Here is a 26,802-nt window from a genome sequence, read left to right as displayed (position 1 = left end):
CCTCAGCCTATTTGAGATAGTCCTGTCCTACTGGCTGTTGAGTTACCTTACAACAGTGGAAAATTCAGAATTAGAAACAAGTATAAAGATAAAACAAATCAAACTGAAGGTATACTGATATTTTGTGTTAAATTTAGGAGTTTTGCAATGATCAAGATCATCTGTTTATTGTTTAAACAGTTACATTATTACATTAAACCATCCCCATTTGTGATTTTGATTTAAAACACATAACTGATTTTCTTTTGAGGTGTTAATCTGGCAGGTGTCAGCCGATTTGACTAAGTTTGTAAACAGAAGCGGGAGGGTTTTAAGAAAACTTCATTTAGTATAATTCTAAGTTTGAATTATTAATCTTATAAGAGCTGCTTAAAAGCTTGGAATATGTTGCTCTTAGGTTTGTGAGTTTGCCTTGTCAGGCATCTGAAGTGCTTGAAAAAAATCAGATGGATTAAATTTATAAATGTACTTCAAAATGTTTGAGGGAATTTAAGTAAACTTCAAATGGACTAAATTTTTTAGGGGAATTTAGTTTGTTAAACTTGTGTTAGTTGAACCTAAGAAAGGACAAGTGAAAAGGACTGTATAAGTTACATAGCAACATGTGTGAATTGCTGGGGTGTCTGGGTGGCCCAGTTGGTTGAGCATCTGACTGGCTCAGGTCATGATCTCATGGTTGGTGGGTTCCAGCCCTGAGTCAGAACCCTGTGACAGCTCAGAGCCTGGACCCCGCTTTGGATTCTGTGTCTCCGTCTCTCTCTCAAAAATAAACACTAAAAAAAAAAAAAAGATGTGTGAGTTGTGAAAGCTTAAAAACTTATGTTTTAAAATTTAATTTTAAATTCAATGTCATGTTAAACCTGATTAAAACTATCAGTAGTCCTTTATACGCACAAAATTTTAAATAGCTAACAGCTATTATTTGCCAAGTGCCTTATTCTGCTGTGCGCTCAGTGGTGCTACTCCTCTGACTTTGTTCCACATGAGGTTCCTGAGGTTTCCAGGGGCTAAGTGACTTGCCTAAGGTTACAGAGCTCATTAATCAGTGTGAGTTTTAGGACCCCACTCAGAATCCATATCAGTGTCAGTCGACCTATGGATTGCTTCTGGCTGGGAGGCTCCTGACCAAACAACCATGTGTCTACTTACTGGCTTCTTCTTTAACTTTATCCATTTCTGCCATTAATGAAACTTCTTTGTCAATGATGCTGGGGGGGAAGGGGGAGGGAAACAAAAACAAAAGCAAAGAATGCTTAATCAAAGATAAACTTTTAATAAGCGCTGGAAGCAAAAGAAAAATTATTTTCATTAAACAAAAGACAAAATTATCATAAATATTTCTATGTTACAATGCCAGCAGCACACTCTGCCTTTTCCAAAAATGAGGCAACACGGAAGGGATGCTCTCAAGTATTTCATAGTGACATCTGCTGATTAAATCATTGTCAGCAAATCTAAAAAAAAAAAAAAAAGCCTTTTCAGACTTTCAGAATTGTGCTGCTTTGAATTTAAATTTGGGAGTATTTTTGCCCTATGAATTCCAAAGTTCCACAACAATGTAATGAGTATTTGAAAAGCTGCCATTCAGGTTATCAAGGGCGGTAGTTCTCAAATGTCTCTGTGCGTGGCTCCTCCAGATTCTGGCTGGGAGGCAGGGAGGTGAGCCCATCTCTGATTCAGATGGTCTTGGGACCTACTTTGGGAAATATCATCTGGGTCTACCCATCCACATGTTCAAAGAGTCTATGCCTTATCATTCCCCCAAAGAAGCATTTCAACTTCAAATTACTTCGCCCTCCCCACCCCACTGTATTATTTTTTGGTTAGTTCTTTGAAAAAAGTATTACCTGCATAAAGTAAATAATTATCTGTCTAGAAGTTTGTTTCTCTTCCATCCTGACTCCCAGTTCCCTTCACAACAGCAACACATATGAGATTTCCTTTATACAGTTGATTCTTGAACAACATGGGTTTGAACTATGTAGGTGCACTTATATGTGGATTTTTTTGAGGGGGGGGGGAATACAGTACATTACCATAAATGTATTTTCCTTATGATTTTCTTAATAACATTTTCTCTTCTCTAGCTTACTTTATTGTAAGAACACAGTATATGATACATACAACATACAAGATGTGTGTTAATTGACCCTTTATGTTATTGGTAAGGCCTCTGGTCAATGGTTGGCTGAAAGTTAAATTTTCAGGGAGTCAAAAGTTACATGCAGTCTTTTGATTATGCATGGGGGGAGCACCCCAACCCCCCCCCGCATTGTTCAAGAGTCAACAGCATATCCTTCCATAAGGATATATCCTTATGTATATATAAGCATAGATGTGAGATGTTCTTAAATTTTCATTTCCATCATAAATATTTCAATACATATCTCAAAAAGATAAGGACTTTTTGGGACTATAACCATAGTATTACCATAATATCTAAAAATATTAACAATAATTTAATGTTATCAGATATCTACTCAGTGTTCAAATCTCCCTAATTGTCCTATACAGATTTTTTATCAGTTTGACCAGGATCTAAATAAGTTCCGAGCACTGCAATTGGCTGATTGTCTATTAAATCTGTTTTAATCTATAGATTCCCTCCCATCTCTTTTTTTTCTTCTTTGCAACTCATTTGTTGAATACACCAGGTTGTTTGTCCTGCTACACTATCCACAGTCTGAATTTTGCTGACTACATCTCCATGGGTATTTAACCCATTCTTTTAATTTTCCTATGAATTTGTGATGAGATACAGAAATTTGATTAGATTCAGATTTGTTTTTTCTTCTGAGAAGAATACCTTGTTATCTGCTTCTATTGGCAGACACAGAATGACACAACACAGTTATAAATATTCCTCTTGAAAAAAAAACCAAACCTGAATGTATTTGGATTCCTCCATCTCACAACAAGTTGATAGGAAATACAAAGGACATCTCCATTTTTATATTCACCATTGATGATTGTTGCCTAGATCAATAGGGTTTTAAAAAGGAGATATTCAAATTCTATCACTCCTTCATTTATTTACTGGAAGGCTTTCACAAAGAGAAACTTTCTCTTATCAGCTATTTGGGTTATCATGCCGTTTAAGTAGGTAAGGCAGGGTAAATGCTGGTGTATCAGTTTTCAAAACGATAGTTGGTTCCTTAGCATCCCCCCAAAGTAACCAATGAGGTTTTTTTTTTGCTTGTTTGTATAGTTTGATTATGAACTCATAATTAACATGCTTTAATACACTGCAGTTATCTCCATAATTATTATCTGTTTCAACAGATGTACTTTTTTCCCCATCGGGTGTACTTTTAAAATTTAAAGTGATTTGAAAATTTATTTCCTCTTAAGAGTAATCTTTTGTAATCTCTGTCAAGGTAAGAAGGGATATATCTATAGGAGTTCTGGGGCTCTTCATCCAGATGATGTAACCTGAACACCTGGAGAGCAAGGACAGTATGCCGAGAAGCTCAGCTCTTTCCAACCAGGAAATCCTCATGGAAAGAACTGACATGTAGAGTGAATGGCACATTCTCCAGAGCTGGGCTCTAAGCCTAATCCATCAAGTATGGATATCAACTATCCCCATGAAGCATATGGCTTAAGGTCACTGGATATGATCACTTTGGTGTAGCCAGCACATCAGGATACTTGTACCTTATTTATTGACATTAAATAGGTATGATGTCAATGTGCTTTAAATACAGGGAATACAAAAGAAGGAAGTCTTTATCCTGTCTCTGTCCCAGCTTATTCAGTTCCCTTCCTTGGAGGTCTCCACCATTACCATCACTAGCTTCTTGAATTTCTTTCCAAAGGCCATCTATTCATAAACCAGCGTTTATTAATCATATGAAATGCTGAGTTAGGCCAACAGGCTTATGCTCCTGTGATTATAAGGTATATTTAGCTTCTCTGTCAAGTTCACATGTAGCCAATACAGGCCAAGCAATTTGTTGTTTTTGTTTTTAACAACCCTCTCAGAGAGGGCTGTTCTGTATTAGTTTAGGGAAAAGAAGGCTAATGGATGAGCTATTAGGGAGATAAGAGGAGAACCTAGAAATCTGGACTCAGGAGCCCCAATTACAATGCGATTAAGCTACTCTGCCTAAGAAAATGTTTTGAATTTCCAGCCCCTACAGAAAGAGAGGCAGAAGAGAGAGGGAGAAGAGTCATCAAGAAGGCTGGGAATTGTACAGAGTGAAGGCCCTGGGAGAAATCACCAGTAGTGGGATGGGCAAGAGAACTTCCGGGAGCCAGAAGTCTAAGGTGTGCACTGTGAGGACTGTGATATGAGCCTCCCTGGGGACTGCCCGATCTTCACTGTGCTTGGTGCGGCCGGTCTGAATGTGCGCAAGTGAACACACACATGGTCAGCTGAGGAGGTGGCTGGGTTCCACGTTTGGGTCAATTTGATGCTGAACAGACGGGAAGGCAGACTGAGGGTGAGAATGTGGAGCCCACTCTCAACCCCGGAACTGGCACAAATCTTAGAGAGGGCTTTTGACTTCCACTGGACGTGAATAGGAGTCCAGGACCACTTCTTAGGAACTTAGGAGCAGGGACACTCCAGCTGAAGGATGGGCTACAGGTCATGTGAGCCCTGCAGGTAGCTTGTGCTCCATTCTCTTAAGCAATGGAGTGTAGCAGGGTTGCACAGGTTTGGGACGGCAGTGCAGGAATGTGCCACAGAGAGCACTAGAAACCACACACACTGCACAAGTATTTGCTGAGTGCCTGCCATGTGCCAGCGAGGGTGTTGAGGCAGGGAATGCTGCTGTGGATGAAGCCCCCTGCCATCCCTGTGGAGCCTACAGTCTTTTGGGGAAAGCTGAGACGAAGGGGAGAGGACCTGCCAAATTTACTGGGGAAAAGCAAAAAGCAGACGGTCAGGGAAGAAAATGACGGCAAGAAGAAATTCCTCCACCCGAAACCAATGTCCTAATTAGAGTCTGTGGGATCTGAGGGCACACAAGGTACACATAACTAAAGGACATACATGCACCCAATACAAGACTGGGTGTCCTTAGCCTTCCCATGGGTGGGGGAGGAGCACAGCACGGGGAGTGCCCTGGCAGGGTCCCACAGTCCTCCCACGCATTCAGTCCCGGAACAAGGCCGAGACCCGGGAACCCTGCAGCCTGTGTGTGCGTGTTGGGAGGAGAGAATGGTGGAGGAATGGGCCTTTGCTAATTTCTTTACTAGCTACAAGATCATGGTAAATTCTTGTTGATTAAATTTGTTAACATAATTATGTGCCCAGAGGGTTTACGAGATGGACATTTTGGGTATAACACATATCCCCAGGTCTAACGCATAACAAAGCTGGATATTCATACAGTGGTTAGTTTGGGCCTTCTGGGGCCCAACAGGAGGAATGAAGGTTTTCACAATAAATTGTTAATCTGCTTAATGCCCACTTGAGGGTGTGATAAAGCTGTGAGGTTGGCATCAAACCATGCTTCCATTCCTCTGGGTATTTCAACAAAAGATTGTCCTCAAGCGTCTTAGTAATTCAAGCATTGCTACGTATGACTGCTTTCAAACCTCATGTGCAGAAAGGCAAGCCAGGAATCTCTGCTGAGTCAGGACCCTGCTCAGAACCCATGAACTGAATGCAAACCAGGATTAGGTGCAAGACTGAAGCAGCTCCCTCCAAACCTCCCTCAAGAATCTCAGTAAGATACACCTGAGGGTTTTTGGCTTTCACTTCCAAGGCAGCAGGATTGCGGAAGGGAAGTAGATACAGAGGGTGAAGAGGATTTCATAGTAAAGGCCAGTCTGTTCCCTAGCAGGCTGTCAGACAGTGAGGAGCCAGCATTACATCAAGCTGAGAACCAGATCGAAGGAAGGGTATGAAAGACTGTGTCTAAAAAATTCCAAATGCCCTCAGGACCTGAGGTCACATCCAGCTTCATGAGCACTTTCATCAGTGCCCTGCATGAGTCCTACTGGATCTTCTTAGAGGTCCTAGGACAGATACATACACTGGGTGCACCTGATGAGAAACACTGCAGGCCGGTAAGGACAGAGGGTAGTACCAGATATGCAGGTAATCTGGAGTACCAGACATGGAGAGCAGGAGGGAGGGTCTTGAGAGAAATGACATCAGAGAGTTGAAGAGTCACAGAGAAATCAAAGGCAGTGTCACAGACCACATTCCTACTGAGGAACAGAAAGGGCACATGTTTGCTTTTTAGGTATACCTGTGCAGACAAGACGTCAGCCCTGAGTTGCCTTAAAAGGAGAGCTGATCATAACTGACACATCCTTAGTGCTTACTGTGTGGCAGCACAAGTAGAGCACTAACACTTTACTGGAATGACCTTGTTTAAGCTTCATGAAATCCCAGAACGTATGAGCTCTGTTCTCTTCTCACCACAGGGCCTTGGCACATGCCCTTCCGTCTTTTGGAAGACAACCCTCCTCCCCGACCCTGCCTTTCTTCACCTCATTAACTGTGAGTCTTCCTTCAGGTCTCCACTAAAATTATCACTTTTTCAGGGAAGCTCTGAGTTTAAAAAACTTCTACTTTATGGTCTTAGACAACTGTGGGTTGCTTGACAAGAAACTGCTCAATAGTAATAATAGCCAAATTATGGAAATAGCCCAGATGTCCATCAACTGATGAATGGATTAAGAGGATGTGGTGCGTGCGTGCACACACACACACACACACACTGGCATATTACTCAGCCATTAAAAGAATCTTACCATTTGCAGTGATGTGGAGGGAGACAGGATTATGCTAAGCAAAATAAGAGAAAGCTAAATACCATATGCTTTCACTCATATGTGGAATTTAAGAAACAAAACAGATGAACACGGGGGGAAAGAAAAAAAAAGAGGGAAGCAAACCATAAGAGACTTTTAACTATAGAGAACAAACCGAGAGTTACTGGAGGAAAGGTGGGTGGGGGGATGGGCATTAAGAAGGGCATTTGTTGTGCTGAGCACTGGGTATTGTATGTAAGCGATGAATCACTAAATTCTACTCCTGAAAGTCGTATTACAGTATATGTTAACTAAATAGAATTTAAATAAAAACTTGAAACATTAAAAAAAGAGAAACTGCTCAATAGTGATAAATGGGAAGGAAGACAACATATTCATTTTTTTCCTGTGGGATAGCAATAATGAAACTTTTTAATTGGTATACTGTAGTGCTTGCATATAAATCATGTTTAAGCAAAAATTTATATAATTTTTGTCACTGATGGAATCTAATCATTTGAGACATAAGCTTATGAATAAAAGTGCAATGATAATCACCAAACCACACAGGGTTTGGCTCAGAATCAAAACAGGTAGTTGATGATTCTGTACGCAAATTAGGGCGGTAATAAATTATTGAAATTTGTGCTTTCCCCCACTAATCATCTGGTTTTGAACATTTTTGCTTTGGAACTGCAATCCTCTGTACTTGACAGAAATACAGAACTCTTGAGCCTTTCACTGACCACTAAACTTCTTTAAACGGTTGGATAAAGTCCTCTGGAGGGCACCAGACTTAAGACACATTGAACATGTTTTACATAAACTGAGCTCACATAAAACCTATGCTGACCTCACATGTTTCAGATGTGCCCTTTATCCTTCCAAAAACACATCTTCTCATTTTATCTAAACTGTCTGGATAGTAAAATTTTATTCTGTTGCCATAAAAAAGCTTTTATTATTAAAGCAATAAGGTGTAAGGAGGAGATTACCATGGCAAAGCCTTTATGGTTTATTATATAGTTAATCACAGAGATAAAGTGTCATTTTATAAAAATGTTTCCACTGTCTTGATTCTTTTCTGTAGAGGACTTATAATAACAATAATAAAAAGAATCAGAGAGGCACTTCAGCAAGAAGAGATTTATTATTTTCTGCTCTGTGAAAGGCTCTTCTCTAAATCCAGAGGCTAAGACACCGAGTGACGAAATGGCTTCCTTTGGAAGCTGGGTGCACCACGTTGAGTCCAGTGCTCTTCGTCAATAAAGATGCTGTGATGGGGAGGCAGCCACAGGACTGTCAGTGGCTGATAAGCTGGAGAGCAGAACCTGCTGGTGGGTACGGGGGAACGAAAGCAGGATCTCAAAGGGAATTTCAAGACATCAATCTGCAACAGCAGCCAGACTCCATGTTAAAGAGTTAAAACTAGACCACAGCTCATCGCCATGAGTTTGCCTCAGGGAGGCTGTGGTGAGAGAAACGGCCCAGACCATCTGATCCCTGACTATCTGGCTTCAGGACCTTCTTGTGGATGAAGTGCTTACCTCCTAAGCTGCCAAGCAGAATAAAGTGGGCGGAGCGGAGGGGCAGGATGAGAATCCTGCAGAAGAGCTTCCTGTCCCCCCCCCCCCCCCCCCCCCCGCCCAGTACAGAGAACGGGAATGTGGGAACTGCTGGGGGGAAAGAAGGTGATGTTTCAAGCTTTCTGGCCTGTACCAAAGAGCATAAAGTGGGCAAATGAGTGATAAAGTCACAAAGCCAGACTTTGTATATAATTTCTCTCTTTCACTGAAGAGAAAGAGTAATGTAAAATCACCCCCCCCCCCCCACTGTGGGCTGTGCCCCTTCCTACTGCATCAGGAGTAGGAACTGTGAATGCCCAGAGGAATGCCAGCTGAGCTCCCGGCAGCCTCGTAGTGCCTGGTGGCTGCCACGTGGGCCTTCAGCTGCGGAGCTAGCACTGATGGAAGAGGCTGCCTGTCCTGCCCGTGACTTCCCCTCTCCTGGGTCAGAGGACTGTGCCCACCAGGTGCCACCTTTATTAAACATTTAAGGTGCGCTACACTGTTACCATGGGTACCATTTCCAGTCCAACTCCCCAAGTACTAGCAGGAATTCTTGGACCCAGGGTTTCAGCTCACCCATTTCTCAACTATTGCTGTTGTCAACAGAGCTCCTGTCCTGGCTTGGTAGCCACAAATGCCGTGAGACTATGTGTGGCTTCCTAGGGTCAGAGGACTGGCACCTCTACCACTTACAACAGGTGCCTGCAAACAGCACCCGTGACCTTGTATGCTGCCAACTCCCTGTTCCTCCTCTGTTCTGCTTCCTGAAGGGTAGCAGAGTATGCCCCCCACCCCCAAATATGGCACTTTGATGTACTGATGATTGTGAGCTGCAGGCACTTGAAAAACAGCTGGTGCAGGGAGATGTTGTCTCTGAACTCCCCTCATCTGCCTGAAGGCGGAGCCTCCAAAGGAACTCAGTTGTCATAAATCCCCTCCTGGGGAGTTTTGCCAACCAGGTAAGATTGCTGACTCCTGTCTCGGGAGAGGAGCCTAGAAGTCAACACCACACTCAGACACACTTTGTCACAAATGATCATACCTTCCGTCTGTTCTTCTAAGGGCCCACTCATCTTTTCTAAGAATCACTTACCCTCCCCTGAAAGGCCTATATCCCCCTCTCCCCTTTCCCTGTTAGCATGGTATTTAGTTCTGAATTCTAAGCCACCGTGGGAGCTCCTTGCTTCCTCCTGGGTATCTCCTCTGTATACATGAGGTGCACATGTTAACAAACTTGTTTGTTTTTCTCTTATTAATCTTTTATTACAGGGGTCTTGGCCAAGAACAAAAAGGGTAGAGGGAAGATTATGTTTCCTGCCCTATATCCCCATCTTGTCCCCTCTCCTGTGCCCTGGAGGCTGGTCACTGGTATCGTCACTCACCCAGTTTCTGTGACTCCTTTTCCTTCTCTTCCCACGTGATCACGTCCTCTAAAGTCTACCCCAGAAATGTCTCCCCCACCCTACTCCTTGCCCACTGTGGCCGCTTACACTCCAGGCTCAGTACTAAGTAGCTGGTTATGTTGCATTCTTCAGTTGTACAGGAATCCTGGGGTCTGTCACATTCTACTCGGTACCTTTTTACGTTTAGATTTTACAACAAGTGGCATTCTTTTTGAAAACTGGGATTCTTCTTTTCTGAATGCAGCCATGGTGACAAACTGATCTTTCTAAAGACTTCCTGAATCCCACACTTTTATTTGGCAAACATAACAAAACCAAACATACATGTCTACAGCATGTAGAGTAAGCTGAGACAGCCCTCTGGAAAGCTGCTTAGTCATTGGGACTATCAGGGAAATAAAGCAGCGCATGGTGCCTCTGAGCATGAATCACACTTAAAATGTAAAGCAGTTAAAATCCCTCTGGCTGTCAATGAATGCAGTAACTGCACTCAGTTTGCCAATCAGGCTGAACTCGTTTTAGTTCTGTTTCTTTTATCAGAGGTAATATTATCTGTTAATGTTAATATCTCTTAGTTTTGTATTTTATATTGGGATCCTACAATGACTTAAATCACGGTCAATGAATATTTCATCACACTGTGTGAGGTGCACTTGTGGAATGAGACACGTGCAGATTTTAGCATAAGGAATGACTTCTAATACTTATAAAATCCAGGGTTCCTCAAAAAGCAAATAGCTAATTGAAAAAAAAACAGGGATTCTTTTTCTTCTCGGGATTTTAAAAATGATATCAGAGTTGCAAAATCCTATAAATTGTACAAATTCTGCAATACCCCACGTTCAGCTGAAAAATCTATACTCCTTATATACCTCCATTTAGAGTTTTACATATGATTTCATTTAATAACATAATTTATCTTTACTAATTATTTCTTAAAAATTTTTAATGTTTATTTATGAGAGAGAGAGAGAGAGACAGACAGACAGACAGACAGAGGTGAGTGGTGGAGGGGAAGAGAGAGGGAGACAGAGCTGTCAGCACAGAGCCTGACGTGGGGCTTGAACTTACAAACCGCGAAATCATGACTTAAGCTGCAGCTGGATGCTTAACCGACTGAGCCACCCAGGCGCCCCCTTTTTATTTTTACATTTGTTTATTTTTGAGACACAGAGAGAGACAGAGCACAAGTGGGAGAGGGGCAGAGAAAGAAGGAGACACAGAATCCAAAGCAGGCTCCAGGCTCTGAGCTGTCAGCACAGAACCTGATGCGGGGCTCAAACTCAAAAACCGTGAGATCACAACCTGAGCCGAAGTCGGATGCTTAACTGACTGAGCCACCCAGGCACCCCCTTAATATAATTTTTTAATGTTTATTTATTTTTGAGAGAGACATAGAGTGCAGGTGGGGGAGGGGCACAGAGAGAGGGAGACACAGAATCCAAAGCAGACCCCAGGCTCTGACCTGTCAGCACAGAGCCCAATGTGTGGCTCGAACTCACGAACTGTGAGATCATTACCTGAGCTGAAGTCGGACGCTTAACCGACTGAGCCACCCAGGCGCACTACCAGGCGCACCTTTGCTAATTATTTCTTAGTTTTGTTTCTTTCCCTGGGGATCACTATTCAGGGAAACTGTATTTCAGTTTCTACAGCTGTAAAAATTATCATTTAATCCCACCCCCTTATTAAAAAAAAATGATACTAACTCTGGAACAAAAAGCAAACTTTTTTTTTTTTAATTTTTTTTTTCAACGTTTATTTATTTTTGGGACAGAGAGACAGAGCATGAACGGGGGAGGGGCAGAGAGAGAGGGAGACACAGAATCGGAAACAGGCTCCAGGCTCTGAGCCATCAGCCCAGAGCCCGACGCGGGGCTCGAACTCACGGACCGTGAGATCGTGACCTGGCTGAAGTCGGACGCTTAACCGACTGCGCCACCCAGGCGCCCCACAAAAAGCAAACTTTTATCTGTGGATGTTAACTGTCTTATCGCACAAAGGTGCCATTTAAGGAACAGAGTTAACATTCTTCACATTTTAATTTCATTTTACATGCTCATTTAAAAAGCTGGAAAATATAGAAAGCAGGATAAAATAAAACACATTTCAAAATAAAACAAAATGAGGCAAAATATCTCTTCGTTTCATACCCAAAATAGAGTCAACCACTCAGAACACTGTTGCATTTCTTTCCAATCTGGGGGGTTGGGAGGGGAGGCATCTATGCAGAAGCCATCAGTGTTGTTGAACACAACTAAGAGGAACAGAAACTGGAAGAGACTGATGTGGCACAAGGAGTCACAGCAATGCTGGTCCACATCCAGCCCAAGGCCCCAGCCTGGCGGAGATGGCTCCTGGCCTCCCGATGGGCTCTTGCGTGAGAAGGGGACCTGGGCACCTGATGCTCTTCACCGCCCAGCACCTCCAGCCTCACATGCCAGCACCTGCCCTGGTTTTCTGGCTTCCCAAGTGGGGGTAACAAATGAAATGTTAAACTTCATATACTTTACTCTTCATTTTAGAAAGTAGACTTTCCTCATTTCTAGTATACAGATTAAACAGTGGCATACATATGTGACTTACAAATAAGTTTTCTGGTTCGAGAGGGATATGCTCATAGTTCATTTATTAATGGAATGAGACCCAGAGAATGTGCTCCTCCCAGAGAGTGCACCGGGGTCTCTCATGCTTGTGGTTCCTTGTGTTGTTTCTTCTGCATGGAATCCTCTCTCCCTTCTCAGTCTGGCAAATTCCTAGCCTTACTTCAAGTGCCAGCTCCAGCATTACCTCTGTGGTGGACCCTTTCCCTGCCAGACAGAAACTCTACCCCATGCGTGCTTCCCAACAGTTTTCGCCACACTGCACCACACAGCTTGCTTCTGTACACTCTCATTAGACTTTGGACCTTTTTTGTAAAGACATCATCTTCTATCCCTCAGTATTACTAGCAGTGTTTCTTCAAGTGTGGTCCTGAGGCCAGGTACACTGGCACCCACTGCACTCATTAGATGCAGATGCCTTGAGCTCCACCTGCACCCACAGAAGCAGAGCCGCTAGGAATGGGGCCCAGGTGCCCCCTGTGTGTTCCAAAGTTTGAGAAACACCAGCTCGCGACACATTCATCTCCCTACTGGATGGGTGAATGAAGAAAGGGGAAGAGAAAGCAGAGAGAAGGCAGGGCAAGGTGTGAAAGGGGGAACGAGGGTTGATCTGGTGGCCATTCAGAATCAGGGGTCAAAAGGCTTTTGCCTTACTTCTCTCTTCATCAAGCAATGAACAGTAAAAACTTGTGTTGAGATATCCATATCTCATAGCTGGGATCCACTGCATGCTAAACAGAAAAGTGGAGGACAACTTCTTCCCATTGTCTTGGTACAGAGAGAAATAAATTTACTAAATGCTTATCTGGAAGGGAAGAGAACCAACCTATATGGGTCAGGCTACAGATTTACCAGAATAATCTGAGAAATGCATACATTATACATGAATCTTGTACACAAATCTTCATAAAACCTCTAGATAGTGACAGTAGTACCCCATTTTGTAGCTGAGTAGAAGTTAAGAAACTCAACCATCTTCAGGGTTAGAATATGTGGAGATGAGATTAAAACGCTATTTTAACTGTATACTCCATGCCTCCTAATTACGTGGTTAATAAGCCTTGGAAAATGTGACTTTTGTTATAATATGGCTTACTAAGAACCAAAAGTTTACAGTCACTGAAAGAACAATGTAACTGACATATAAGCAATTCTGTTACATGACTTCAGGCACAGCCTGTTCTGTGATTTCTTGCTGTCCTAGGTGACAAATTGCCCAGAATGATTCCTTAGTCTCACCCTCAGAGATTACAGTCTTACTCTATATCCGTGTAATAAACAGAAATAAGTTCTAAGATCCATTCTGAAGTTGTGATCTAGGATATCCCACTTTGAAAACTATACTGTATTTTATATCTATACTAATATACATGAACAAATTTGTCTTATTTTCCTAGTGAAAATAGATGATACTATAGAGTGAAACACACACACACACACACACACACACACACACACACACACACACACAACACATACTTCCCATATGGGATTGTACAGAGAGAACAATTTGCTTAATTCCTTTTTCAATTTCTATTCTGTGGTGAAAACTAACCCTGTATTCGGGAGCACGTTTCCAGGTGGGTATGATTCGTAGCCTTCCTTTGCTGAAAAGATTCAGAAATCTTTTCAGATTTCAAGCTGAAATCTCAATCAACTTCTTGTCCTCCAGCTCTTATTGTGGGTCTGTTATTTCACAGAGAAGGCTGCGGTGAAAGGGAAGCTGACCTCCACTGCCGAGTGTGTGACGAACATAACGAATGGAGGTAATCACACACGCAGCTCAGAAAGACTATCAATACAGGGTGCTATTTATGCTGGTTTCCTGGGGACCATCCCCAACTGAAAAGGCCAGTCCTGTACTTTTTTTTAATTTATCAACCTGCTCTTCCTTCATGTCGACTGATTCACTCAGTCCTTGCAGTGGCCCTGGGGAAACATCTAATGCAGAGGAAAACCTCGGGGAGGAGAGAAAATAGGAAAAAAGAAGCGTTCACCTCCAAAGAGTGAGCTACACCTATTTAGAATGACACATATTCACAAACGACGCAAGATTTGAAATACAGTGTACCACAGGGACTTGCCTTAGTCACAAAGTCACAAGAACCTTGAGTTTCTCCGTGGTTTATGGTATTTACCCTTTTCACAATTTCAGAATGGATGCCGGAGCTTATTTCTGTTTATTGGACTGGTGCAGAGTAAGGAAAAGGAGTCATTCTGGGCAATTTGTCAGCTAGGACAGCAACAAAAACCATACATATGGCTCTCCTGAGGCATAAATATATTTATTAGCCTCTTCCATCATTGCCTCTTGATATCCTTTGCAGGTGTATGTTTATCTCCATACTGTGAGTTCTTTTAATATGCTAGCATAACATCGAATATTGGGTGTGGGGAGGAGGAACAGGCTTGTTTAATTTCCGTTGTATAGTTCTTTGTACAAGTCGCAAGCAGGTGGGCACTTAGAAAAATCATCTGATGAGAAGGAAAGAGATTAGTCAGAAAATCTTTGTTGGTATGGGTTTTGATCAATGGGAAGATTATATTTATTTCCAAAGCAGAAAGGACATAGAGACTTTTTTTTATTAAATTTCTTTAAAAAACCATAAAAAATACAACGCAGAGTCCTGACTTTGTCTTCATTACACGTCTAAGGAGTTGGCAAAATCTAGCAATCATTTAACACATTGCTGGTATTTTAACAGGGAAGCAAAGTCTGTAAATCATTACATCACAATGGCTGAAAAGGTTCCCAACGTCAGCTCTCCTACAGGGAATCCTATTACAAACATCCCCTGTTGAATGGCCTGGAGAAAAGGACAACACTCTCTTCCAGAACTCTTGAGCTCCGCGGTGCAAGAGGAATGCGTACCACTTCAGCCATGGTTTTAAAATGGAGTCTCTACCCCTTATCCACGCTTACGTCAATATCTTCCATGTGACTGAACTCAAAAACCAAGTCTGCTTGTTGTCACAGCATCTGTTCTGTGGTACAGTTCTGATTCTAGAACCTGCCTCACCTAATACATATTTTTCCTACCCTCACCCATCGAGGTATACGTAGCGCCGGCCGCAACTTCCATGATTCTCCTAATTAAACAGTCACCAAGTGTTTGCTCAACCACAACTGCACCATAAGGCACAAAGAGACCTGTTTTCATTCAGCTTAAATAGCTCAAGGGCTGGCACACTTGAGGATGTCACTGGCATTACAGTAGCTGGACACAGGCCACGTATGCCCAGGAGCACCAAGTAATACTGCTGGCTGGCTGAAGCCAGAGAAAAATAATAATCCTTTAAACAGACACTTAATGAAACAATTCCCTACTGTATTTATCTTCACGTACCTCAGATCTTCATCCTAATCCTCGGCTCCCCCACCCCCCACCCTGCGGTATTGGTTTTATTGCAAAATGAGAAAAAGACTCAGGTAGAGACAGAATGGCTAATGAAAGGGACTGCCTGTTGTTAGCTGCAACCTTTGGTTCTTAATTTTTCCATTCTCTCCTAAGGACTGAGTTGAATTCTCTAATGCAAAATAGACAAAAAGCAAAGCCCTCAATTTTCTACACTTCAACATAATTGTTTTTTCTGGTCTTAAGGAAACAAAAATGTAATTTAACCTGTAAAATGTATAGTTAGAAAGCTTACATTTAAAATTTCCTTGGAAAGAAGAGGACACTATGGTTATGTTTTTTTGGGTATGGAAATGACTGGAAAGGAAATTTCCTCTCTCAGGTTTCCAGCAGTGGGTTAGGAGGGCAACTGAGAGAGGGGCAGATAGACACTCAGAGGTGCAGCAAAGGGGAGGAACCCCGGTCCCTCCTTCAAGGAGCCACAGCAGGGCCTGTAAAAGGACTGATGGACTCTTCCTCTCACTCTCCTCTTGCCTGGGCTTTCCCAGTGTTATTGATGTCTTGGGACAGATAATTCTTTGTTATGGGTGCTGGGAGGGGAGGGCTGTTCTGTGCATTGTAGGATATTTAGCGGTATCCAGATGCCAGTAGCACTCCCTTCCTGCAGTTGTGACAGCCAAAATGATTTCCAGACGTGCCAACGGTCTCCTGGGGGGCAAACGCATCCAGCTGAGAATAGTGCGCTAGCCCCAGATGTACCACTCCCTCTGTATGACTCTCAACCAGTGGTTTTCTTTTCTTTAAAAAAATTTTTTTCAACGTTTATTTATTTTTGGGACAGAGAGAGACAGAGCTTGAACAGGGGAGGGGCAGAGAGAGAGGGAGACACAGAATCGGAAACAGGCTCCAGGCTCTGAGCCATCAGCCCAGAGCCCGACGCGGGGCTCGAACTCCCGGACCGCGAGATCGTGACCTGGCTGAAGTCGGACGCTTAACCGACTGCGCCACCCAGGTGCCCCTCAACCAGTGGTTTTCAACCACAGAGGCACAGAAGAATCACCCGCAGTTCTTTAAAAAAAAAAAAAAACAGCAACAGCCTATTCCGGAGTCCCCGTCAGACCAGTGGCATCCACATCTCTGGTGGTGGCACCTAGGCGAAGGGTGACCACAGTGCTCTCAGAGCTTTTAATTATAGTGTAAACACATATACTTCAGTATGGAGAGAAGTAAATATTAATTTACAAGCATGATCTTTCAGTCAATGCTCGGTTATTCACAAAGAGAACGTCCTGGGGAAACCAGGCTCTTAGCATTAAATGGGAAGCCAGGTATTGACCAAAGATCAGCTAAAAGTTTGGGGAATGTGGTGGGGGGGGAGGGGGATGGTGGGGACAACCAGCCCGGGACTGCTGGAGGAAAGAATCCTGCTATGTGTAAACCTTCAAGGGAAGAAAATTGGTCTTATTTGGACTCAAACTGAAGCAGTTCCAAGGTGGTATGTGCCAATATTTTTACATTATTCAGGCACCCAAGGAGCAGCAAACTGGGAGTATATGGCACATTGTTGCATTGCTTGTTCTTAAAGTCTCCACTGGCAATTTCCCCTTCAGGAGCCCTTGGAAAAAGGACATGATGTTTCAAATGTCACAGTGATGCTATCTGGTCCATATGCGGTGCCGCCCAGCTGACCACCCTGTGGTCTATGTGTGGTCTTGCACGGCTACCAGCGAAGCTTCCACAGCAGATGAGAAGCCCCCTTTGTGGAGTGGAATTTGAGGGATGACGGAAGCAGACACACTTAATCTCAGAATGGCTTTTTCTTCCGCCTGAAATTCTCACTTTTATAGGGTTATTCTCTCGGCTGATGGAGAAGTCTCAAGAGACTCTGGTTAACACTTGCGAGCATAAAAATATGTCACTGTGGGAAGGAGGACCCATGGTCATCAAAAGGATGAGCTTATCAGTGACACAACAGTGAGTTTCAACCGTTAATATGGAAAAAAGGAACGCGATACGGGGACCCCATTACAAGTTCATCTGGTAGCCAGTGGTGTGGGGAGGAGCCCCCGGTCTGTGAGGAGCTGCAGGAGGTTCACCTGTCTTTGCTGGGAGGGAGGACACTCACAGTGGAGAGAAAGCAGGCGAAGAAAGAGGAAGGCAAGGGCTGGGGGGCCAGGGCTGGAACTGGCCTACTCCAAATTCTGCTTAAGTATGACTTGGCGCCACTTCAGGAAAAAATAAACATGAGGTGTAAGAACACTGTACAGGAATCATGCTTTGATTTCCCTTTCCTGTATGGAAGCAAAGCAGCCTAAAAATATTGTCCCTTCCAGCCTCCATTCCCTATGGCCCTGTTACCCCATCCCCAGCACACGTTCTACCCTCTGGCTCATCACCATCTTCCATTTCCTTTTAGGAGTGCTTTTAATTAGATGTTAAATTGACAATAGCACCTAGCAATTTTTACAGCTCTATTCTGGAATACTTTCTCCCCCAGCATATGGCACAGCTATCAAGTATTATTCTCCTGCCTTGATGTTTTTTGAAGTTAATGTTTATTGTTCATTTTAAGCCTTTACCATCAACTTGGACACGCACACACACAAATTTGTGATGAGAAACTAGACTAGTTTGCACACAAACCAATTAAATCTGGCAGCTATGATTCCAAAGGACGAATATTTTCCAGTTGTGGTGGGGGGCCAATCATATAGAAAGGAAGCCAGCTGTTTCATGTTAGTTCCTGATGTGACTTTTCATAGACACTCATGTTGCAAAATTTATTTTCTGTTAAGACAGTGTGGGATCACCGTGTCATCTTTGCTGCCCTCTCAAATCCCCGATTCTTTCTGGGAAAAGAGAATGATCCACATAATGGTCATTTAGCCCTATGTAACTGTGTCCTGGCCAAATGCCCACTTTGATATTATAATTTAGCTACTTAATGGTTTTCTTCAATAACTGCACTGAAAAAGTATTCTTCACAGCCAGACTGGGAAGGACAAGCATTTGGTTCATCTCGTTCTGATGTGTGCCCGCTGGGTACTGAGCACGTGCAAGCAGGTACTTTTTCCCAGCCCCCCAAAATCACCATTCCCATGAATCCCGGCAGGCTTTGGGGAATCTGATCAGGCAGGATTCATCTCCTGAATCTGGGCAGCAAAGCGAATGTTCAGAATTTCTTACCTGAGAATTTCTTTTTATTTCTAAACTACACACAATGCCTGCTGAATGCTTCGGTGAGAGCACCGGATGGCCCGGAGTAAGGACAGAAGGACCACAAGTGTGATGTCGCTGCGTACCAGGTGAGTTAACATCTGTCCCTGAACCAGCATTCATTTTGGAACTCTCTGAAAGACTGTCCCACATTTTCCAAATCTGGATGTGCCTTACAATGTGATCCTGAGGTTTAAATGTGAACAGCACTGCATTCGCAAGTCTCTCTAATGCCTGGGGTCCATGATTTCACCACCAATAGGAAAGCTGCATTTTTTAAAACATGTAAGCTGCCTTCTTCAATTCTGTGATCCGCTATTTTTTTTTAAGAGTGCCAAAATCCCTAAAATTCATCCCTTTTTCCCCCTCAGAAAACAAAAGGGAGTTATTCAAGTAAATCACCATGTTGGCTGGGCTGCAGGCTAACTTGGAACAGAGGTAAAGTTTTTCCATTTGGTAGAAATGTATGTTAATGGCCTATTAAAAAGAATTACTTTTGTTTTATTTTTAAGTTAATATATATGTAATTATTTTGGGATCATTTTATTAAAGGTTAGATAACAAAACAAGTGCTGCTGTTTACTAATTTTGTAGCAACAGCATGTAAAAAAATGGTTAATCTATATTTGTTCGTCTTCAGTTTGGAGGAAATGTGCCATTTGTTAAGAGGTGACTTTTAAGCAGCAGTACTGCTTGGTAGAGCTCATTCAGGAGTGATCTTTACCCATCAGTTTAAAACAAAATGTGAATTACAAGCAGAGAAAAGATACACAACTTCTCTGGGTGCTGACTTTCCTGGCCCCACACTTTCAGATCTCGAGGAGTGAAACAGTCAAAGAGTCTGTTATAAATCTCGAGATGTCTCGTGACCCATGTGGTATTCATTTTACTAAGGAAATAAAAAAAAGTACTCAGAGCAGCTGGAGGAGAGAGGTAATTTGAGGTCACTGCTACACTTTGTCAATTAGTGTGAGTCACTCAGATGGAAGGTATCATACAGAGGCCTCAGAGGAAGAGTTTACTCTAAAATGCCACACAAAAGAGTAAGACAGAGTGGTCTTCTCTGAATAGTTAACTAATGCCTCCAGAGACTAGCAAACTACGACCCCCACAAGCCAAATCTGGCCCACTGCCTTTCTTGCCGTAACAGTAGAGCTGAATAGTTGCACAGAGACTTTGCAGACTGTAAAGCTTTAGATATTTACTAGCTGGCCCTTTATAGATAAAGTTTGCTGACTCTGGCTCTAGAAAACAGGCCTGGAAGTTGAGTGCACTTATGTATATTAGGGTAATTTAAGGATAGATTTAAAAAGTCATAGAACTGTAAAATTTAAAAACCAACCATCATAATAACACCTTTCATTTGTATAGCATCTTTATGTTCTCTAAGTACTTTCAAACATAATCTTGGAGTTTACTTTGAACAATTACTTGGTTTATTGTCTGATCAAACAGAGAAGAGTTCCACTAAGGTCGAGATGACGTGACTGGGTGGAGGGTAAGTGATTCCTCACTGAATGATAACCGAAGGAGACGGTTTTCTTTCAAGTTTCTGGTATCTTATGCACATGGGGATCTTATACATAGCAGATGGTTTAAAATTCAAGAATTTTAGATTGTGTTAAGCGTAATCCTTGGTTTTACACAACTATAATCTGCTAAAAAGCACATCTATGTCAAAGAAAGGACTTGGAAAGGAAAACCATGCAGAAGATGTGACCAAATTCTAGAATCATGGGAGGCCAATGAGATACAGAGAACACATGTGAGCCTGGGCACTGCGGACATGTTTTTCTGTTTTTAGCACCCTGATTTTCCTCTGGGGAACTCTCCAGTGATTTTCAACTCTCAGTTCATGGGGTTCAGGTGGGGCTCACCCCACCACTATGTGGTAGGCACAGGACCCAGCCTAGCTAGTGGGAAGACCCTGTCCCTCTTGCCACAGTGACTAGTTTAGGGACAGAAGATTGACCCAACCCACCCAGTGCAAATTAGCCCTTGGATTTCCGTTGGAACACTAGAGCAAAAGCTCTCTCTCAGATCACAGGAACTAAGGATTATGTAAGGTTGGAGCTGCTTGGGGGTCATCTTTGCTACCACATGGAGAGATCATACCTAAGAATCAAGCCAAGGATAAGCAGAACCAGGAGACTGTAGGAGACACTGAGAGAGGAAAGGAGGGTGAGAAGGGGAAAGGGAGAAAGGTAGAGAGAAACTGAATTCTCATAACATAATTTGGGCTTAGAACCAAATTCACCTAAAAGAATCTTGTGGATTTCTCATGTACATCATCAGCCAAACAATTCTCCTTTGTCATTAACTAGTGTGACTTGGGTTTCCATCACTGGAAACTGAAAAAGTCTTGACTGATACACTAAGAAGTTTTCCCACTTATAATAACTTAACCTTTACCAGGAGATATTTCATTGCAGCTGTGGACATGAGCAAACATAGATGGCTCAAAGAGATGCCTTCTTTCAGCGTCAGTTGCAGAGCAGGGTAGGGCAGGACCAAAGCCACACCAGAGTACCATTTCTTAATTCCAGCCTTCAAGACACCCCAGAATGGGATTCTATCACTCAGCTTGCCTAAGATGTTTCTGAGTTTTGTTAAGGGAGTCTTTCTTATTTTGTAATGATAAAGCTGGAAAATATTTGTTCTCAGTATCACTCATTGGCCTCCCAGGGATTTGTCAAAAATATCGTTTGTTGAGGTTGTGTTCTACATCATTCATATACTTTGGGGCCAACTTCAGACTCCAATGAATTATGTGTATCAGGTTTCTTTTTATTCAAACACTTTCCCTTCATTTTTATTCCCAAGATATATGCCTCTGCCTATAGGACTTAAAAAAAATTCACTGAGGAGTTGTTCTGTGATGTTTATGCATTAAATAAACAATGTTTTCCATCAGATGCTTTTACCTGTAGGAACAGCTCAAGTGCCACAAGTTTATAGTTTCTAAGTCGAATTACTTACCAGTTGTGTAATTCAGCAAAGGCAGCTTTGATCTTCTTCACTGAACTATCCACTTCTTCCTTGATCATGACACGATATCTAGTTAGAGACACAGTGCAGCGTTGCAAATCCTTCACCGATTTCTCAATGTTTGGGCCTACAAGTAATGTCATGAAAAAAATGTTAAATTGTCTTTTTACTTGTGAGCTAAATAGCAACAGTGACAAAAGCAGCTAACTCACCCCACCCCCTAATAAGAGATTTATCTTTTGTTTCTCAATGAAAAAAAAAAGTTCTGTCAAGAAGATGTTTATATGTTTATAACCCAGAGTTTTAAAAATCCACAGTGGGGATATGTATGGCCCCTGAGACTGCTGTGATTTTACCAGTGGGTTCTGTGGGTGGGCCATTCTGGGCATACGTGTCTCCTTTGTGCTTTGGAAAGAGGCTCTGATCATCATGTTCTATCACGAACTGCAGTTTCTTAGAATCTGATATGTCTAAAGACCATTTGTGCTGCTGGCTCTCACCACTCTGTGTGGTTAGAAGCCAGCAGGGCTTTTGGATGAGGAAAATGACATGGAGATTGGGAGAGGTACAAATGAGCTAGAGAGAGGACGGAGCATTGGTGCCAGGTACGCTGGCTCTGGCCCATCAGTCCTGAGCCAACCCTGTAATTAGAGCAACAGCACTGAAAGCTGCTCTGGAGGCGCCAATCTTGCCTGACTTCCTGAAACCGTCACCAAGGTATACAGATAGTACAGTGCGAATAGGCGGACTGTACTTATCCCAACAAGGCCATGTTTCTTAGAAGAAAGAAATCTCCCTCCAGAAAAGTAAGGAAGTATATCAAACCAAAGCCAAGGAAATCAGATACAACTAAGGCTGAATGAGAAGAATATTATTTAATCTGCTGGGAATCAGAAAGGAAGTGATTTATCCCCTTTCATTTTTAATGCTAGTTATGTATAAAGTATAGCAAAGCTCAAAAAATAATAAAATATAGCGTGTCAGATATAAAACCCTCTTTCGGTGTTACATTGTCTGAAGGTTCTAACACAGAACTGAATTTACATGAAGAAGGTCATCTAAAGAAGACATCATCAGCTTCTGGATTCATCTTCATTCAATGCAAGTTAAGAACGTGTGTGTCTGGGAAACATTCAGCATTCAAGTTACTAAAAGAGCTCCTGCATTAACATTTGCTTCCTAAGACATTGGGGTAGAGAGTACTTGTGGTGCAAATTTATCCATGCCTACAAAGAGAAGAATGACCACAGAGAGGCAGAGAAAGGGGATGTAATTCCTCTTAAACACTCGAGACCTTTGATTTATATGGGAGGAATCACATCTACTTTTCAATCTATGTTGGTCACAGAAAGAAAGGCAATTTCATGTGCATCTCTCTTCACTAAGCAGCATCTTTTGGAAAGTTCTATCATTCTGGCACTTCTCTGTGTGTGTAAAATAGGTTGAATCATTTGTGCAAAAGAAATCACTTTACCTCTTTTCTTTGCCAACTCATCTGGCTTTATTTCAAGATGAGCTGCAGGGGTATTGGACTTAACAGGAGATGTTTTTGCCTTAGGCTTGCTTGGGTTACAAGGCTGCTCAGCTGACCACTGTAGGCCATCTGACCCCTCTGGTGTTCCATGTATAGGTTTGGGGTTCCCATCTAAGGACAGTTTCTGTTGCAGTGGTCTGTTGCCTTCTGTAAGAAAACACCAAATAATGACTGTGAAGTGATAAGCTAAAAACACTGATGAGAAAGTGATGGGGGGGGGGGGTGCCAAGATTTTCATTTTGTTTACATGTTGGCAACAATGTCCTTCATTGCAAGCAGTGAGGAAACTGTTTTAATAGAATCTCTAGAAGATTTGAGGATGTACTAGAAAATAGAGCCTTGCACTTGGGAGTTGGTAGACCTGGGGTGGGTGTTTTGGCTCTGGTAATTACTTGCACGGTGACCCTGGGCCAAGCCACTTAACATCTCTGAGCCTTGGTTTCTTCACTCATAACAAAGGTTATTTATTAGGAGATGAGAAGATTTTTTTTTCCCCATTCAGTAAAGGTATAGGCATCTTTAAGTATGATTTCATATGGAGGCTATAAAAATGCAGCCCTCCTATCTCCAAGCGCTACATTAATGTCTTGTAGTATTTTATTCTGAATTAATGAAGGCAGAAGAGTGATTGGAGATAGGGCAAGAATGAAGTGACAACAGGTACTATAACCATTTCACTTAATTTATGGAGGGATTAAATTGGGAAACATCATAATATCTCAACTATATTTAAAATCTAGGGAGTCAAATTCTCTCTGGAGCTTTAATAGATGTAGCAATAAATTAGCAGCACATTGCTTTCAGCATCTTTTAAAGGTAGGTTTCTATTAGTTATTGCTGGAGTGAATTAAATGGCACCTTAGTGGCCTGAGAAGGAAATGTATCACCCTTAACATCTTACTCACAACCAGAGAAAGCTATGGGTGTAAAAAAAGGGAAGCCAGCATGTTTTGAAGGCTAGGTTCTTAGAGAAAGCTGAGTGTAGTAGAAAGAGTGCAGGTTTAGACCCAGGAGACCAATGTTCTGAGCTTCCCTATGTCCTGCATGAGCCTGTAGGAATGACTTCACTTTTCTGGCTGACTGTGGCTCACTTTCAAACAGCGCACAACGTCATCTCTATGAATCCCAGCCCCTTTCACCCTGCCTCACTTCTCTCTGCTCTCATGTTGCCTCTTAAAAACTTACTGCCTTGTATTTTAACACAAGGCTTATGTGTCTGACCTTCATCCTTGCCTTGAGGAGGCTAGGACTCCCTTGAAGTCAAATACTGAAATCGGATTCATTTCTGAAGCCTAGTACTGTGTCTGGCTCAATAGCTATCTGTAAAATTGTGACTGAATTAAAGTACTCTTAAAATGATTTCATAGGAAAACAAAAACAAAGAACAAAGAACATTTTTCCTAACACTTGTCACAAACATTATAGAGACTGTACTCAGAAAGTGCAAAAGAATATGATCTGGGTCTTAGTCAATTTGATTTTAGACATTAGCCTATTTAAGACAAGTGTAAATTTGACTTTACTTGAATCCATCATTCATAATCTATATATCAAGAAAGCACAGCATACATTTTATGGTCTGAATGATGAATACTCTTTAAAGGTAAACTACATTACACAATGAAATGTTCAGCAAAGGCAGTGAACAAGTTAAATACTGAAAACACCATTTCCTCCAGCAATGATTTAAATGGTAAACAGATTTAAATGGTACTTAATGGTAGTAAACAGATTTAAACAGATTTAAATGGTAGTATACAATTTTATCTTTATTTATACTAAAGGAGAACTTCTGTATAGGGCAGTGGTTGTCAAGATTTAGTGTGTGTGAGTTCTCCCTCAGTGCTTGTTACAAATGCAAATTCCTGGACAACACATCCAGGGATTCTGATTCAGCAGTGGGCCCATGATTCTACTTGCCAGGTGATTCTGTTGGGGTGAAGGTGGATGGCACCACCCACCTGGAGAAACTCTACTGGAAAAGATGGAAAACTAATTTTTTGATGAGTCTGTAAATGTTTTGTTAAAATTGTGATAAAGGACAGGCTGGCTCCAATTCATTCCCTCTCTAAATCATAGAGAAGATTCAGCCTTGGTGAAATAGTATAAATTGAGAATCTAAAATACAGCTTATTGTGCATAGTGTAGTAAATTAGTCTTATTCTTGAAAATAAGGGGATTTGTATTATAGCTTAATGGAAATAATGACCTTAGAATGAAGGGAAAAAAATTATTCTGTTGGATGCTTTAGAATTTTAAATGGAAGGCAAGCATGCAAATGAGCATGAGTTCAGTGACCTAGAGCTGAAAATATTTTGTTTGTGTCTCAGAGAACTGGTATGTGGGCTACTGCTTCGTTTCATCATTCATGCAACAAATACCCATTGAGAAATCTGAGTAGCAGGTTTTTTTTAGGGTCCTGAAAAGCTGTCTCATTATTGGTGGAAATCACTGAACACTGGGAAGATCTGAAATTCTCAAAGATGACTTGGATATATTTGCACGTTGGCTGTACAGATCTGTCTCCAAATATAGTAAAGCTCTGGGGCTCTTTCACATAAAAGCTGGTGGTGAGTTACTCAGCTATAACAGAATTAGGTTCATCTTAACCACGAATCCTGACATTTCTAGCAACAGAATAATGGGGGTTCTTTCCTGGATACAGTGATTTCCCTCTAACATTATGGCCAGAAGTACCATCGGTTCTTTATCTTTCTGGAATCTACTTGTAAACTTCACCAGCCTGTAGCTTACCAAGAGTTGATTCCTATCCCTGTCCAACAAGGTAGTCACTAGCTATATGTGGTTACTGAACACTTGAAATGTGGCTTGCTTAAATTGAGATGTGCTGAATTAAAAATATTTCTTGGATAATTTAAAAAATATTGACCATGTCAAAATAATAACATTTTGTGTATATTAAATTACATAAAATATATTACCCAATCTAATTAACCAGTTTCTTTTTACTTTTTTAATGTGGCTGCTAGAAATTTAAAAATTACATCTGTAGCTCACATTATATTTCTACTGAGGAGCATTAATCTAAATCAGAAGGAGCGTGAGATTATTGGTCTAAAATCTGCAATCACTATTAATTCTACGCTAAGAGAGTATTGATTTTAGTGAAACCTTAAAATATCCTCTGCAATTTCTACATGAGATAAGTGGTGATAGAGTGATATATGTCTAGTTCATCACTACATGCTTGGTGCATAGTAGGTACCATGATGAATACTGAAAAAATGAATGAATGAATCAGCATTACTTTGGTACTTTCCATGCCTGGGACCCTTCTAGTTAGAGGGAGCCTAGTTTGATATGTGTCCCTGGCTGTGACTTTATCCAATATTCATCAAATACTTGAACCCAAGTAGTTACATCTTAGAAAGAAACGTTATCTCTGGAAACACCCAATCT

The 26,802-nt window shown here is 41.8% G+C and overlaps 1 protein-coding gene across 6 annotated transcripts in view; it reads right to left on the bottom strand.

Annotated features, from left to right (window-relative positions):
- The window catches only part of SPATS2L (spermatogenesis associated serine rich 2 like), a 172,895-nt gene that overhangs the window by 14,402 nt on the left and 131,691 nt on the right, over positions 1-26,802 (bottom strand). For 3 of the 6 annotated variants that reach the window (XM_043577430.1, XM_043577426.1, XM_043577429.1), the window contains 3 exons: positions 23,323-23,529; positions 21,840-21,975; positions 1,150-1,208 (listed from right to left, as the gene is read on the bottom strand). In XM_043577430.1, the coding sequence (XP_043433365.1) occupies positions 1,150-1,208; positions 21,840-21,975; positions 23,323-23,529 (402 nt within the window). The remainder of the gene's footprint in view (positions 1-1,149; positions 1,209-21,839; positions 21,976-23,322; positions 23,530-26,802) is intronic. The other 3 variants (XM_043577431.1, XM_043577427.1, XM_043577428.1) reach the window with 1 other exon arrangement.

This window comes from Prionailurus bengalensis, chromosome C1 (genome assembly GCF_016509475.1).
Source record: "Prionailurus bengalensis isolate Pbe53 chromosome C1, Fcat_Pben_1.1_paternal_pri, whole genome shotgun sequence".
NCBI classification, from domain to species: Eukaryota; Metazoa; Chordata; class Mammalia; order Carnivora; family Felidae; genus Prionailurus; species Prionailurus bengalensis.
The sequence above is the reverse complement of the archived record's forward strand: the minus strand, read 5'-3'. Positions and strand labels throughout refer to the sequence as shown.